The 14781-nt window shown below is 29.8% G+C and overlaps 2 protein-coding genes across 13 annotated transcripts in view; one reads left to right on the top strand and one right to left on the bottom strand.

Annotated features, from left to right (window-relative positions):
- Positions 1-1308: 1308 nt before the first annotated feature.
- Positions 1309-14781, bottom strand: part of LOC126908779 (uncharacterized) — a 39938-nt gene continuing 26465 nt past the window's right edge. For 5 of the 12 annotated variants that reach the window (XM_050691051.1, XM_050691059.1, XM_050691061.1 and 2 more), the window contains 13 exons: positions 14631-14663; positions 7666-7692; positions 7563-7589; positions 7043-7078; positions 6813-6839; positions 6715-6741; positions 6462-6488; positions 6359-6385; positions 6160-6180; positions 5400-5426; positions 5301-5327; positions 4769-4799; positions 1309-1483 (listed from right to left, as the gene is read on the bottom strand). In XM_050691051.1, the coding sequence (XP_050547008.1) occupies positions 5308-5327; positions 5400-5426; positions 6160-6180; positions 6359-6385; positions 6462-6488; positions 6715-6741; positions 6813-6839; positions 7043-7078; positions 7563-7589; positions 7666-7692; positions 14631-14663 (299 nt within the window). In that variant the 3' untranslated portion in view covers positions 1309-1483; positions 4769-4799; positions 5301-5307. The remainder of the gene's footprint in view (positions 1484-4768; positions 4800-5300; positions 5328-5399; positions 5427-6159; positions 6181-6358; positions 6386-6461; positions 6489-6714; positions 6742-6812; positions 6840-7042; positions 7079-7562; positions 7590-7665; positions 7693-14630; positions 14664-14781) is intronic. The other 7 variants (XM_050691050.1, XM_050691055.1, XM_050691052.1 and 4 more) reach the window with 7 other exon arrangements.
- LOC126908778 (zinc finger BED domain-containing protein 5-like) lies at positions 3287-4228 on the top strand. Its single transcript, XM_050691048.1, has one exon. The coding sequence runs from the start codon at positions 3287-3289 to the stop codon at positions 4226-4228; it is 942 nt and encodes a 313-aa protein (XP_050547005.1).

The raw sequence follows: 14781 nt of genomic DNA, 5'->3' as shown, positions 1-14781 counted from the left end.
AAAAAAAAAAAAAAAACTAAACACATCTTAGTAAAACCAATACCTTCTCAGCTTCGCATCGAAGCTAATAATCTATTATTTTGTGCAATATGAACGTATGATACTATAATAAAAAACTCTAGAATTGAATTTTTGTTATTTTGTGATCGAATGAGCAGTTTTATGGAAAAAGTACTAAAGACAAATATTATTGAAAATTTAATTCAAAAAATATTTTATTATAAGATATATTTTCCTATCGTTAATACTTTAGGATATAATCGTAAAAAACTACTCAAAAATAAATACGCCCATTTTTTTCATATTGTTGAACTTTTAACTTTTTCGAGGTAAATATTTGACTTATGACTTTTTTAGTAATAACTTTTTTATGCAAAATATTCATATCTACAATTTTTTTCTTATAAACTTTTATGTAAAAGTCATAAATTTTGAGATAAACTACAATTATTGAAAAACTACCCTCATGATTGAATTTTCAACCCTCTTAAGGCACAGCTTAGGGTTGAAAATTAATGAAATTTGACACAAATTATTTTTTTATAGTTTTGAACAAATTCCGGGGGTACCTCAATCAAATTTTGAAGAAAAAAAAAATTCTGCATCTATACATTAAAGACCACCCTAATATACATATTATATTAACATATTATTATATATCTTTTGTTTGATCTTTGGGCTAATCGGCTTTTTGTTCAAATGTACATTTTTCCTTTTGAACTTTTAATTTTTTTTTCTTATTTATCTCATATTTGATGTATAAGACTATGAGTTTATTGTAAAAATTGGGATCCATCTATGACAACTAACCTGTCTAACGTCAAATCAATACATTTAACTATTTTCTCTTTTTGAATTTTCCTGATTTAAATAATAAAAATTTTAATATATTTTTGTTACACTGATTCTGATGTAATATTTTTTCTGTAAAACACTTATTGTGCCCATCATAGTCGGGTACTCCTACCGGAATAAGTGGCCTACTTATGATGACAGCCCGAAGAGGCTTACGCGCCGAAGGCGCGTAGGAGCTCGTAGGGCCTCTGGTCGGGGGCGGAGCCTAGTAGTACATTATAACGTTAGGGATAAACTGTGTATATCATGATACATGTATGTATTTTTATTATTGTAATATATCATTTTACAATTATTACATTTTATTATATTATTCAAATTATATTTCTGTTATTACATTATTTAAACGTTCTTTTTTTTATTTATTTACACATTATTACGAAATTAATATTTTCAACAGATTTTTATTGTAATATTTTAATGAAGTACTTGTTAAACATTTTTAGTCTTACATTTTCATTAAATAAATAATTTTACAATATTTTTAATAAATAATTATTTTAGAAAAATTTTAAAGAGGTTGAAAATAATTTTATTTTCAAATAAGTATTACAAAATAATGATTTTTTAGAATAATTATTACATTTTATTAGAATTTTCCATTTGGATTGTATTTTCTAATCTTCACCTGATCAGACAACATAAAATAATTTTATATTGTTGTTTTAATACAAAACATAAAGTTAGATAATTATAATTATAGTAAATAAACAATAAATTTAATAACTATACACAAAACAAAAATTGTATTGCTTCATTGTAAAATTGTATATTTAATCCAATTAATAGTTAAATAACATTGTTATTGTATTTAATTGCATGGAAGTACGAATATATTTACAATGGACTTCTTGACAAAAATATTTCTTATACAAATTCAAAAAAAAAAAAAATTAAATGTAAAATATATAATTTTTGAGTAAATAATAATACCAATAATACTATTTCTTTAAAAAAAAATAAAAAAAATAAATTACTTCTTAGTGGGCAAGTAGTACACGTAATAAATAAAGATAGTATAAATAAAAAATATAATGTAACTATAAAAAACAAATGTAACCATTATGTATTATCTTGAATAAAATATTATATTATATGAAAAAAAAATGTTATTAATAACTTAATATCTAAAATATATATAAAACTTTAACAGTCTAAGACCTTATTTGTTTCACTATAGTGCAGTGTTTTTCAACCTTTTTCATTATGCGATCCCCTTGGTATGAAAAAATATTTCGCGACCCCCCCGACCCTTCGTTTTTTTATCATGTTTGTGTATTATCATGTATGTGTTACAAATATTCATTCTATACGACATTTTCATGCAGTATAAGTAATATAGCACGTAAAACAAATTATTTTACAATTACATACATCGAAAACATCATCAATTGATAACTTAAGGAAGCAATTTGCGCACATTGGTTTACGTACGTACGTACGACCAAAGCCGATGCAGGCCGGAGCCGTTCGGCAAGTGTGGTGGCTAGCTTGCGAAATGTTGATAGTGAGCGAGACACAATGAGCGTTGCGTGGGACAAAGCAATACTCACTCAGTTCACGTCGATGGTTCAATTGTTTGACGACTGTTAGACATTGTTTTCATCTTTCAGTAATAATTACGCATTTGAAGTGATTTGTAATAATTTAAAATGGATAATTTCCTGAAAAGTTTGACAGAACCGTCAACTTCTGGTGAAAGTAGTGGCAGTACAACGAAGAAAAAACGTCTTTAAGGCGAAAATTATTTGAAATTCGGGTTTACCGTGATTAATAATAGACCACAGTGTATTATTTGCTTCGAAACTTTATCAAGAGAAAGCATGAAGCCATCAAAGTTAACACGCCACCTCAACACAAAACATCCAAATGAAAAAAATGAGCCCTTGGAATTTTTTGAGAGAAAACTACAAGCTCTTCAACATCAAAAAACTGATATACAAATGTCCAACTAAAATGAAAAAGCGTTGCTTGCTAGTTATCGAATAGCTTTTCGCGTGGCTAAATCTGGAAAACCTCACACTATTCCCGAAAATTTGATCTTACCATCGGCTTTAGATATAGCAGAGATGTTTGGGAAACAAGAAGTCGAAAAAATCAAAAGTATACCTCTCTCTGACAATACCATTCAACGCAGGATAAACGATATGGCCACTGACGTTCGTGATCAAGTCATAGAAAAAATAAAGAAAAGTACTTTTTTATCTTTGCGATTTGACGAATTCACGGATATTGCGGGTGTGTGCAGTTTGTAGCTTTTGTGCGTTTTGAATCCAGTGAAAAATTAATGGACAAAATATTATTCTGCAGAGCGCTTCCCACAAATACTACAGGTCAGTGCTTGTATAACATGTTCCTTGAAACTACGCAAGATATGAATATCGATTAGGCAAATAAATGCATTGCTATTTGCAGCGACGGAGCAAAAGCGATGACTGATGCAAAGAGTGGATTTATTGCTAGGCTGAAAGAACAGATGCCTAACGCTCGTTGGGTGCAATGCTTTCTCCATCACCAAGCTCATGCGGCCAAAACCTTCCCACAGGAATATAGCAAAGTTTTAAATATTATTATAAAGATTATCAATTCTATTAAAGGCAAAGCGTTGCAGACACAATTGTTTCGAATTATTTGCGAAGATATGGGGGTACTCCAGCAAAATTTACTGTACCATACAGAGGTTAGGTGGTTTTTGAAAGGCAAAGTACTGACCAGAGTTATGGAACTTCGTGCTGAACTTTTAATATATTTACAGCAGGCTAAGCCAGAATACTCTGAATTCATTTGCGACCCGGCACTCCTTTTGAAATTAGCTTTTCTTTCTGACTTATTTGAGCATTTAAATATCTTGAATAAAAGTCTGCAAGGGCGAGATGAAAATGTCATCACTGCAAAAGACAAAACACATGGCTTTACAAAAATAATTGACTTGTGGTCGTCGTCTATAAATCAAAATAACTTCGATTTATTTTCGTCGACACCATCTTTTGTCGAAGAAGTCGGATGTGAGATAAATATTAAGGAATATATACCTGGTATGAAAATGGTGTTAGATAATTTGAAAGAAGAATTGTGTCATTACTTCTCAGTGCAAGAAATATCGGACAATAATGGGCAGAGGTGGATCTTAAATCCTTTCTTAAATGCAGTTATAAATGAGGCTAATTTGCCAACAAAGCTCAAAGAAAATCTGCTTGAATTATCTACCGATGGGATGTTACACTTGGAATTCAAATCTGTTAATATGGATACCTTTTGGTGTAGGAGAAAAACAGAATGCCCGGAAATAGCAACTGAGGCTTTGAGGTGTTTGATTCCGTTTGCCACCTCGTACTTATTCGAGTTGACATTTACTTGTCAAGAAAACGCTTGAATTTGGAGAACGATTTAATTCTATGTGTTGCAAATACAGATGGGAAAAATTGATTAATCAGAAACAAGCACAACCTTCGCATTAACATGAGTCGTAGGATTTAATTTTTTGTTGATTTTTTTGTATTAACATACAATGATTATGAGTATATCCTTTTGTTAAAATTCTCTTACTTAATATATCAATATTTTTAATTTTAATTGTTTTTTTACTGAAGTTCTCTTAACTTCTGGCGAACAACAGAAGCTTCGCGACCCCCCACGTTGAAAAACACTGCTATAGTGTATCAAATAAAAGTCAACGTTGTCCAATTTGTTAAAATAAGAAATTATTCTGTTAAGAGGAGCGTGCATATTATGATTTTATTAACTAATAGAAATGTAAAATAACAGAAAGTGATCAAAAATTTTGAATAAGGACATTAAGTGGTATTAACTAGTAGTCCAGGACAATCAACAATTTTCAATATTTTTCAAAATAAATTTAATATAATTATTGAATAAATCTTAGATAAAGAGTTCAATATTGCATCTTACGTACATACTTCTTTCTTGAAGAGCCGTATTGTCATCTAAACAGTAAAAAAAACATGGAATAAGCGATGTTCAAACCTATTCTATATATGTAAATTGTATTTTGTTTTCTAAATAATAAAATTTTTTTTGAAAAATTCAGGGAATGACATCAAAAGTATCAGTAAAAATTATTACAACTTTAGTAATATCATCATCATAAATGTCATGTAATAATGTTTGTTCTTATATATTCAATTTCTCACTATTTCTATAGAAATTAAAAAAAGCAATATATACAACTTAAAGTTCTTTATTTAAATAATTACTCGTAACTCGAGTAATGCCATCTAACCGAAAATAAACGCTGAATAAGATATTTTTTAACCTATTCTGTATACATAAAATAGGTTAATTAGAAATGCTATAATAATGAATATCCTAAAACAATACTAATTAAAACATAAATATGTTATTTCCAAATTTTAGCCTCTAATTGAAGTTATATTATAATCTTAATAACAATTTCTATGTATGATAAATCCATTTTCCACTCTTACCAGTATTTTATGAAGTCCTATTGATATCTAAATAACAAATAAATTAAAATAATATACTTTTAGTAATATCCAGAAGTTATAAATCAAATTATTATTTACTTCTCATAGCTTCGGCCAAGGTATTAACTAAAAAAATTACATTATACGTTTAATTTTATATTTTTTCATATTAATAACATTTTTTAATTATTAGATTCTGACATATTGTTGGAAATACTGACATTTTTAAGCTAAACCTGTCCCAAATGGGTAGTATTATCGTAGACAAACGGAAAATAAGTAAATACTGGTTTTACAAACATGTGATTTTTTTAAACATTTGTCCATGTAAATTCTAGACTGATTTTGATAGTTATGCTTCAAAATAACATTTTTAATCTAGTTTAAGTTATCAACACTAAACATTTGAAAAACTCCATTCAATTTTAAACATTATATAAAATATCTCAAAACTATGATACTGTAAAAAAGGCATTTTCAATTTTTTTTTTAATCTTATAACTGCTATAACTTTATTTTTAATTTACTGATCCTAGTAAAATTTTAACCGAATAATCTAAGGACAATATACTTTCCTTTGGTATGCTTAGTATGATAATCGAATGAAGAAATATTGTTCCACTATAAGATATTGGCCGTGAAATTTTACATTTTAGTAAAAATTCAGTATGTTGGTTGGCTATATAATAAGTTAAATTATTAACAATATAAATAAGACAAATTGATCAACAATCAAAAAACTTTAATGTGCCATACGATAAAATTTGTCCAATATCACGGAACATTTTTGAAAATTGAAAATTAAGGAATTAAAAAAATATATTATATACACTTGAAAGTCCTCTAGTTAAATACTTACTCAAAACTCGAGAATTGTCATCTAAACAAGTATATAAACACTGAATAAGCTATGTTTAAACCTATTCTGTAATTACATATGTTGTTCTCAAACGCTATATTTTTAAATTTTACATAAGAAAAATAAGCCTCTAATATGAAGTCATATTGAGATCTAAATAATAAATTCTATAAATGTTAATTCCATTTTCCGCTCTTACCACTATTATATGGAAACGCATGGATAACTAAATAACAAATAAGTTAAAATAATATACTTTTAATATAATCAAGTGCATATAAATCAATTAAATTATAATTTACTTCTTATAACTTCACTGAAGTCATTAGCTAAAAACAAATACATTTTATGTTAATTGTTTTTTAACAATAAACTTTCCTTTAGTATTCATAGTATGAAAATACAATAAAGAATTATTGTTCTACTATGAATAAATTAGCCGTCAAACATTTTTTAAACAAAAAAATTTCTAAAAAAAATTAGCCTATAACTTAAAGCCACATTAAGATCTAAATAAAATATTCTATGTATACTTATTCCATTTCCTCTTCTTACCATTATAAGGTGAAGTCCTATTGATAACTAAATAACAAAAGAGTTAATATAATAATTTTTAGTAATATCCAGTGGATATAAATGAAATTATTATTTACTTCTCATATTTTCGGCCAAGATATTTACTAAAAAAAATACATTATAAATATAATTTTGTAATTTATATATGAACATATATGTTCGGACATAAATATATGTCCGAACATATATGTTCAAACTTTTAAATGTATAAACGTAATTTTAATGAATATCTTATGATAAACCTGACTAAAAATATTTAACTAATATAAACATGTCATAGAATATAAATATGTGCTATTTTACTCACAATCGTTAGTTACTTCAAATGGCATAATGGATGTTCCTAAGTAATATAATATCTTATTAATAACTTGAAACAATAACTATTATAACATAAATATAATATTTTATATAGATCAATGTAAAATCTTGTACTGTCTTTGAAATAGCAATGATAACAAGTTAAACCTAAAATATTACACTTAGTTATTATACTACAAATAAATTTTTATATTCACAATGTCGTTCAATCAGTATAGAAAAAATACCAGTGTTATTATTATTTGCAAATAACTCAAAAATGACGATTTTTCAGTTATGTACAACGACAAAACTGTACTGAACAAGCGATATGTTAACATATATTAGTTGTAATTGAATATTCTATAATTCTATTTCTATATTTATATTTCTATATTCATAACATTTGATATTCTCAAACGCTATATTTTTAAATTTTACATAAGAAAAATTAGCCTCTAATATAAAATCATATTGAGATCTAAATAACAAATTTTATGTATGTTAATACTATATTACCCTCTTACCAGTATTATCTGAAGTCGTATTGATCACTAAATAACAAATAAGTAAAAATAATATATTTATAGTATTCTCCAATGCATATAAATCAATTAAATTATTATTTACAATTCAATTCTTCGACCAATTCATTAACTAAAAAAAATTACATTTTATGATTAACTCTATATTTACAAAATTGAATATGCTTAAACGTAATTTTATTGAATATCTCACGATAAAAATGCCCATACAGTAATTTTTGTATGAAAATTTCTGCATATTAATAACATTTTTCATTCTTTGATATTGAAAAAGTTTCGGAAATTCTGATATCATTAAATAGAGCTATACTTAAAGTTTATGTAATAAACGTAACATTCAAATGAATATTTTCCTCAAAACTTATTTTCTTTGTATTGCCTTTAAAGTCAAGAAATGAAATACGATTTTTGTGTACAAATCGGAAAGTTAAGTTATATGAATTAATTAAAATTATAACTATATTAAAGTGTTCGTGTTCAACGTCTGACCGTGATACACGTGTGTTTCTTCATTATCGCATTTATAGCTATCGATAGCAGTAACACACTAGTCTGTTCAAAGTTCAGCGTTACAGGTAATATGATAAAAATTATTGCCTTATTTACACCAATTAAATAAATATCAAACCTAACAATGGGCGATAAGCCCAACACCATATCTGATGATATGAATATCACAGACAGTGCTTCCCAACATATAAATAATACTACAACATTTGCAGAGATAGCCTCTAATATTACATTACCGAAAATGAACCAAGCAATTGTATTTAACTCTATTAACAACATCAAACAAATCGAATATGTTACCGCAATCAGTAAAATTACACCCGCAAAAAATATACAATTTGTATCACGTATTTCCAATAATAGATTCTGCATTTTTTTCAATAGTCAAGCCGTCATGGAAAATCTACTCAAAACCCACTCTTCAATTTATGTCAATGAAATAGAAATTCCAATTCGTAGGCTCATTAACGGGTCCAAAAAAATCATTCTGTCCAATGTTTATCCTACTATACCTAATCAACTTATATTAAACGCTCTCCACGAAATAGGAATTAAAACTTCTTCTCAAATTTCTCACATGAAAGCTGGATTTGCAACTGAACAATTTTCGCATATATTAAGCTTCAGAAGACAATTATACATCAATCAAGACAGTGTGTCTAAACTACCTAGCTCAATCACAGTAACTGTTGAAAACACCACGTTTAGAATATTTATAACCGATGACACCGTTACTTGTTTCCAATGTCATAAGACCGGACACTTTTCTAGCTAATGTAAAAATATACCCGAACAAATCAATTTTATCGATATAATCGAAACCGACATGGAAGCAACGAATTGCATACCGCCAGTCTCAAATGTTGAAAAAAATGTTTCTTCATCACCATCTATTGTAAATGCTCTAAATATTTATACCACTCAAAATTACGATCCTTTAATACCAAACCAAGCAAAAGATAATGTAGATTCAACCTCAATCGATCAATCTAAAAAACATTCGCTAGTCGAAAAGCTCAAATCGTCATCCATCAAAAATATCAACGTAACGTCTCCAATCGTAACTAAACGTCCAGCCCCGTCGATCTCTTCTCAAACACTTTCTCAAAAATCTTCACACTCATCCAACTCAACTTCAATAATGAAGCCCCTTAACGTACCTGACGGCAAAACTCAACCATCAAATAACCACAAAGGAAATGTACATAAAAAACCAAAAGTTAGAACAAGCACTAGTTCAAACGATAGCTTTTATTCACATATCGATGAAGGGTTAGATCCAACCAAGGATCTATTTAACTCAAATCCTCAATTATCCTTACCTCTAAACCAGTTTAAAGATTTTTTTGAAAATTCGCAAGGTTGCACTGACCTTGTGAGTTTATGTACGGAGCATCGTAGCAGTCCAGAAAATATAATCGAAATCATTACAAACATCTACCCTGTCGTAAAAATAAAAAGTATTAAAAATCGTCTAACCCGATTATTAAAAGCACTTGAAAAAATCCAAAACGTCAATTTCAGTCAGACTTCCTATGCTGACAGTAATGAGGATGTAACCTACTAGCTTGATTCCAACCAATATACCACTATACATACCCATCAAACTAATATTAAACCAATCATGATAATTAATAACAGTCTTAAAATAATCCAATGGAATCCAAATGGATTCTTCTCCAAATTAGATGAAATCAATTTATTATTAAACAAATACTGTCCAATCTCAATATGTCTACAAGAAACTAATTTTATCAACAACAAGGTCGGCTCCCTAAAAAACTACACTACATACTACAAAAATAGAACAAATGCAGGCAGAGCCAGTGGTGGGGTGGCAATCTATGTAAATTCTAATTATCACTCCGAAGAAATTACCATTAATACTAATCTAGAAGTGGTCGCAGTTAATATTTTAATCAAAAACCCAATAACAATCTGCAATATATATCTACCAAACTCTCACTCTTTTGAGTCGTCTGATATTCAAAATATTATTAATCAACTCCCCACCCCCTACATTCTCATAGGAGACTTCAACAGTCACAGCCCTTTGTGGGGCTGCTCCGACCTTGACTTATGAGGAACTAAAATTGAGCAAACTCTTTACAACAACAACGACCTCAATATACTTAACAATGGCCAAGCTACAAGAGTTAGCGCTAGCACGGGACACTTTTCAGCCATCGACCTTTCATTCTCATCATCTACAATAACTCCCTACATAGATTGGGATGTTATACCAGAATTATCAAGTAGTGACCATTTTCCTATCATCATGACGCTCAATCACACAAACTCCCATAATCATTATACTGAAAAAAAAAAATGGAAATTAAAAAATGTTGATTGGATCTCATACCAAACGGAAATTGATAAAAATATTGAATCAACATCTTGGACAAATACTAATAATATAGAAGACAAGATAAAACGGTTCACCAACCTCATTATAAATACAGCCTCCGACGTTTTTGAGTTAACTAACTACTCTGGCAAGAGACCTCCAGTCCCTTGGTGGAATAAAACCATCAAACAAGCAATACGAAAAAAAAAACTGCCTTCAACAGATACAAGCGAACCTTAGATCTTCAAGATTTTATACAATTCAAAAAAAAACAAAGCGCAAGTCAGATACCTAATTAAAAATGAAAAGAAAAAGTCATGGGAAAATTTTACATCTAGTTTAAATAGTCATGTTTCCCCAACCTTAATGTGGAACAAAATTAAAACATTAAAAGGAATTCCCTTTACACAAATAAAAACACTAACGGTAGGGCAAACAGTTTATACAGAACCTAAAGAAATAACCAACCAAATAGGACAGTTTTTTTACTCCAACAGTAGTAACTCTAGTTTGAATCCAGACTTTTTGAAATTGAAAGAAACTCAAGAATTAATTATCTCACCGATCAGCACATTATCAACAAATCAAGGTTCAATTCTCAACGATCCTATCACAATGTCAGAACTAAACTCTAGTCTAGAAGGAAAAAAAAGTAATAGTTGTGGACCAGACAAAATATCATTCTTATTTCTCCAGAACCTCTCCATTAAAGGAAAAAATCTACTCCTCGAGTTGTATAATAATGTTTGGTTGTCCGGTACTATCCCAACTTTATGGAAAAATGCTACCATTACCCCCATTCCTAAAAAAAGAGCAAGACAGACACAAACCTTCAGGATATCGCCCTATCTCTGTCTTATGTAACGTGAGTAAAACACTCGAAAAAATAATTTATAATAGGCTTAATTGGTACGTACAAAGATTTAATCTGTTATCCTCAAACCAGCATGGATTTAGGAAATTTCACTCAACTACAGATTGCCATGTTAAAATTGAAACGGAAATACTCGAATCTTTCGCAAACAAACAAACCATGATACTCATCAGTCTAGACCTTCAAAAAGCTTACGACACAGTTTGGCGGCATAGAGTTTTAAATATACTGAAAAAATGGCACATCAATGGGCAGATGTTACAATTTATAACAAGTTTTCTGAATGATCGTTCTTTCCAAGTTAAAATAAATGACCACTTCTCAGAAAAATTTGTATTCGAGAATGGAGTCCCACAAGGATCCCCCCTGAGCATTATACTTTTTCAAGCTGCAATCAACAACCTACCTGATGAAATTTCACATCCTGTGAAATCAATTATGTTTGCAGACGACACTCATATTTATCTCAAAGGGAAAAACATTAAATCAATGACACGCCGTCTTCAAGATTGCCTAAACGACCTGTCCAAGTGGTGTTTCCACTCAGGTTTTATTTTCTCACCAGAAAAAACCAAATGCATCATGTTTACCAAAAAAAAACAAATCTCAAAACCAAAGTTATTTTTGGGAAACACACCTTTACCGTTCGTGAACAACATAAAAATTCTAGGGTTGATTTTTGATAACAAACTTACATGGAAACCTCATATAATTAAGACCAAAACAAGCGCAACCAAAAGTATCAATATCCTGAAAACGTTGAGCCATGTTGAATGGGGAGCAGAAAGTTCTGTCTTAATCAACCTATATAGATCTCTTGTTAGATCTAAATTAGACTATGGATCAATTTGCTATACCAATTCAAACCCTAACCTCCAAAAAACAATTGACATAATTCATAACAGTGGTCTAAGAGTTGCAACCGGAGCATTTAGAAGCAGCCCCATCCCAAGTATTTTATCCATTTCTGGAGAACCTCCCCTTCATATTCGCAGAACCAAATTAGCTCTAAATTATATTGCTCGCATCCTTTCCTCCCCAGAAAACTCTACATTACCATTCGTGACTCAAAATCGTTTTGCAAATATATTTGGCTCCAATTCAAATCTAAAAAAACCATTGGGTTTAACGATGCTGAATGAAATGTCGCTTAACAATATAAATCCAAATTAAATTATCAAACGAGAATATAGTGTGGTACCTCCTTGGAGGGAGCCATCCTTTCTCGTGGACACCAGTTTAGCTAATTATAGTAAAAAAGAAACGTCAAGCATTATCTATAAAAATTTATTCAGTGAAATCATTAACTCTCCTCCGTCAAACCCACAAATCTATACAGACGCCTCCAAAACCAACTTAGGCATCGCGATTGCTATCATAAATGGCCATCAATCTATATCGTACAAACTACCAGACCATAACAGTATTTATACTGTTTATACTACCAGACCATAACAGTATTTATACGTGCACTCCTGGAAGGAGTCTACCTAGCCACCCAATTACCTGTTTCAATCACTAACATTTGTACAGATTCACTCAGCGCTCTTAACAATCTTAAGTATAACTGGCACTCAAGCATCCTAGCAATTAAAATAAACAACATCATTGTAAAAGCTAACAAGTACATACGGTTTATATGGACACCAGGTCATTGTGGAATAGATGGCAATGAAAAAGCCGACCTAGTAACTCGTGAAGCAGTAAATAACCCTCTAACCGAGATACGCACATACTCCTCATTCATTGACATTCATAGGAATGTAAGCACCTTTTGTACAAATGTATGGGAATCCGAATGGCGGCGTACACCTAATAATAAACTAAGGGAAATAAAAAATACTACAGAATACTGGCCCAAACCTCATACATCAAATCGCAAAGACGAAGTAGTTATCAACAGACTACGTATTGGCCACTCAAAGATGTCCCATGGTCATCTTATGTGCAGAGAAGATCCTGCAATGTGCCAAACCTGCGGAGAACCTCTCACAGTCAAGCACCTCCTTGTCCAATGTCGTAACCACATAGATACCAGAAAAAGATTAGAAATGCCTGATAACCTTTTTGAAGCCCTCAGCCCAACCCACGACAACACCATCAAAATAATCTCATTCCTTAAACTAATCGATATGTACAACTCAATTTAATCAACCATTGTATATTTGTATTAAACTAGTTTAAGAAATACTATGTATAATCATATATGTAACATAATAATTTAATTTTGTTCAAGCTAATAACCTTAGAAGTTGAAGTTTAAAAAATAAAAAAAAAAAAAAATATATTATAGAACAAGATAAAAAAACGCTATTCTGGGAAAATTACTTAGTGTGCTCGGATTTTCAAAATTTTTTTTTTCAACGAAAGTACTCTCGGTTACCAGACTTCGGGAAAATTATTGGCCGAGGTCGGAAAATTTTTGCCACTCGCCTTTTAAAATTTCGACCGTTTTCGAGAAAAACGCTCGCTGACGTTTGAAATTTTCACCAGACCCGCCCAATGACATTCCTGAGATATGATAAAAAAGTCAATTCAATCCGTTCATTTTTAACCATTTTACGAGCTTTGTTTTTTTTTTTAAGTCCACGCGCATTGACTCATTTCTGTGCATACGTTTATTCATAACCTTAATTTTTATTAGGACACTATTTTGCATTTATACATAGGACTATATATTTTATGGAGGAATGTTATATGTTATGTATAAATTTCAAGGCGCTTATAATTATATAAGTTTGAACTTTCATAATCAGAACAGTACATTATTAATAATCTTTTTTTTCTCATATACGATTTATGAGTCTATGAGTTTATCATTTAAATTGGGATTCATCTGTGACATCTATACTGTCCAACGTTAAATCAGTGTTATCAATATTTTTATCAAAATTAAATTTTTGAAATAGTCCCACGTTCAATAACCTGCTCAATTTTTTGTAATTATTCTATAATATTAACACAATTATCATAATTAGAATATTAATAATTTTTGTGTACACCAAGGGTACATTTAAGGGAGATATGGGCCCCCCTTGAACCAGCGCAATCAATATTTTTTTAGGCAACTTCTTGAAATAAGGACCTAATGTTCTTTTTTTTGGTTATATGAATTGTTTAAATAAAAATATTTTCAAGGAGGACATTTATTACAAATTAGTGTCTAATGTATAGTTAAATGACGTGGAAAAGGTATAATACTACTGAATAAAAAGACTTGGCGACTGTATAGCTGACAATAAAGATACATTACAATTATTATGTAGGCCTAAAAAATTCTCTTAGATAAAGAGTCCAATATTGCCTCTTAAGTACTTACTTGTTTCTTGAAAAGTCCTATTGTGATCCAAATCTCAAAAAAGTTAAAATAAAATATTTTAGTAATATCCACTGAATAAATGTATAAATGGATTAACTTATAAATAAGTTAACCAAATTAATATTTACTTGTATCACCTAAGTGCAAGTTA

Source organism: Daktulosphaira vitifoliae, unplaced genomic scaffold (assembly GCF_025091365.1).
Source record: "Daktulosphaira vitifoliae isolate Bord-2020 unplaced genomic scaffold, ASM2509136v1 Scaffold_7, whole genome shotgun sequence".
Lineage (NCBI taxonomy): Eukaryota > Metazoa > Arthropoda > Insecta > Hemiptera > Phylloxeridae > Daktulosphaira > Daktulosphaira vitifoliae.
The sequence above is the reverse complement of the archived record's forward strand: the minus strand, read 5'-3'. Positions and strand labels throughout refer to the sequence as shown.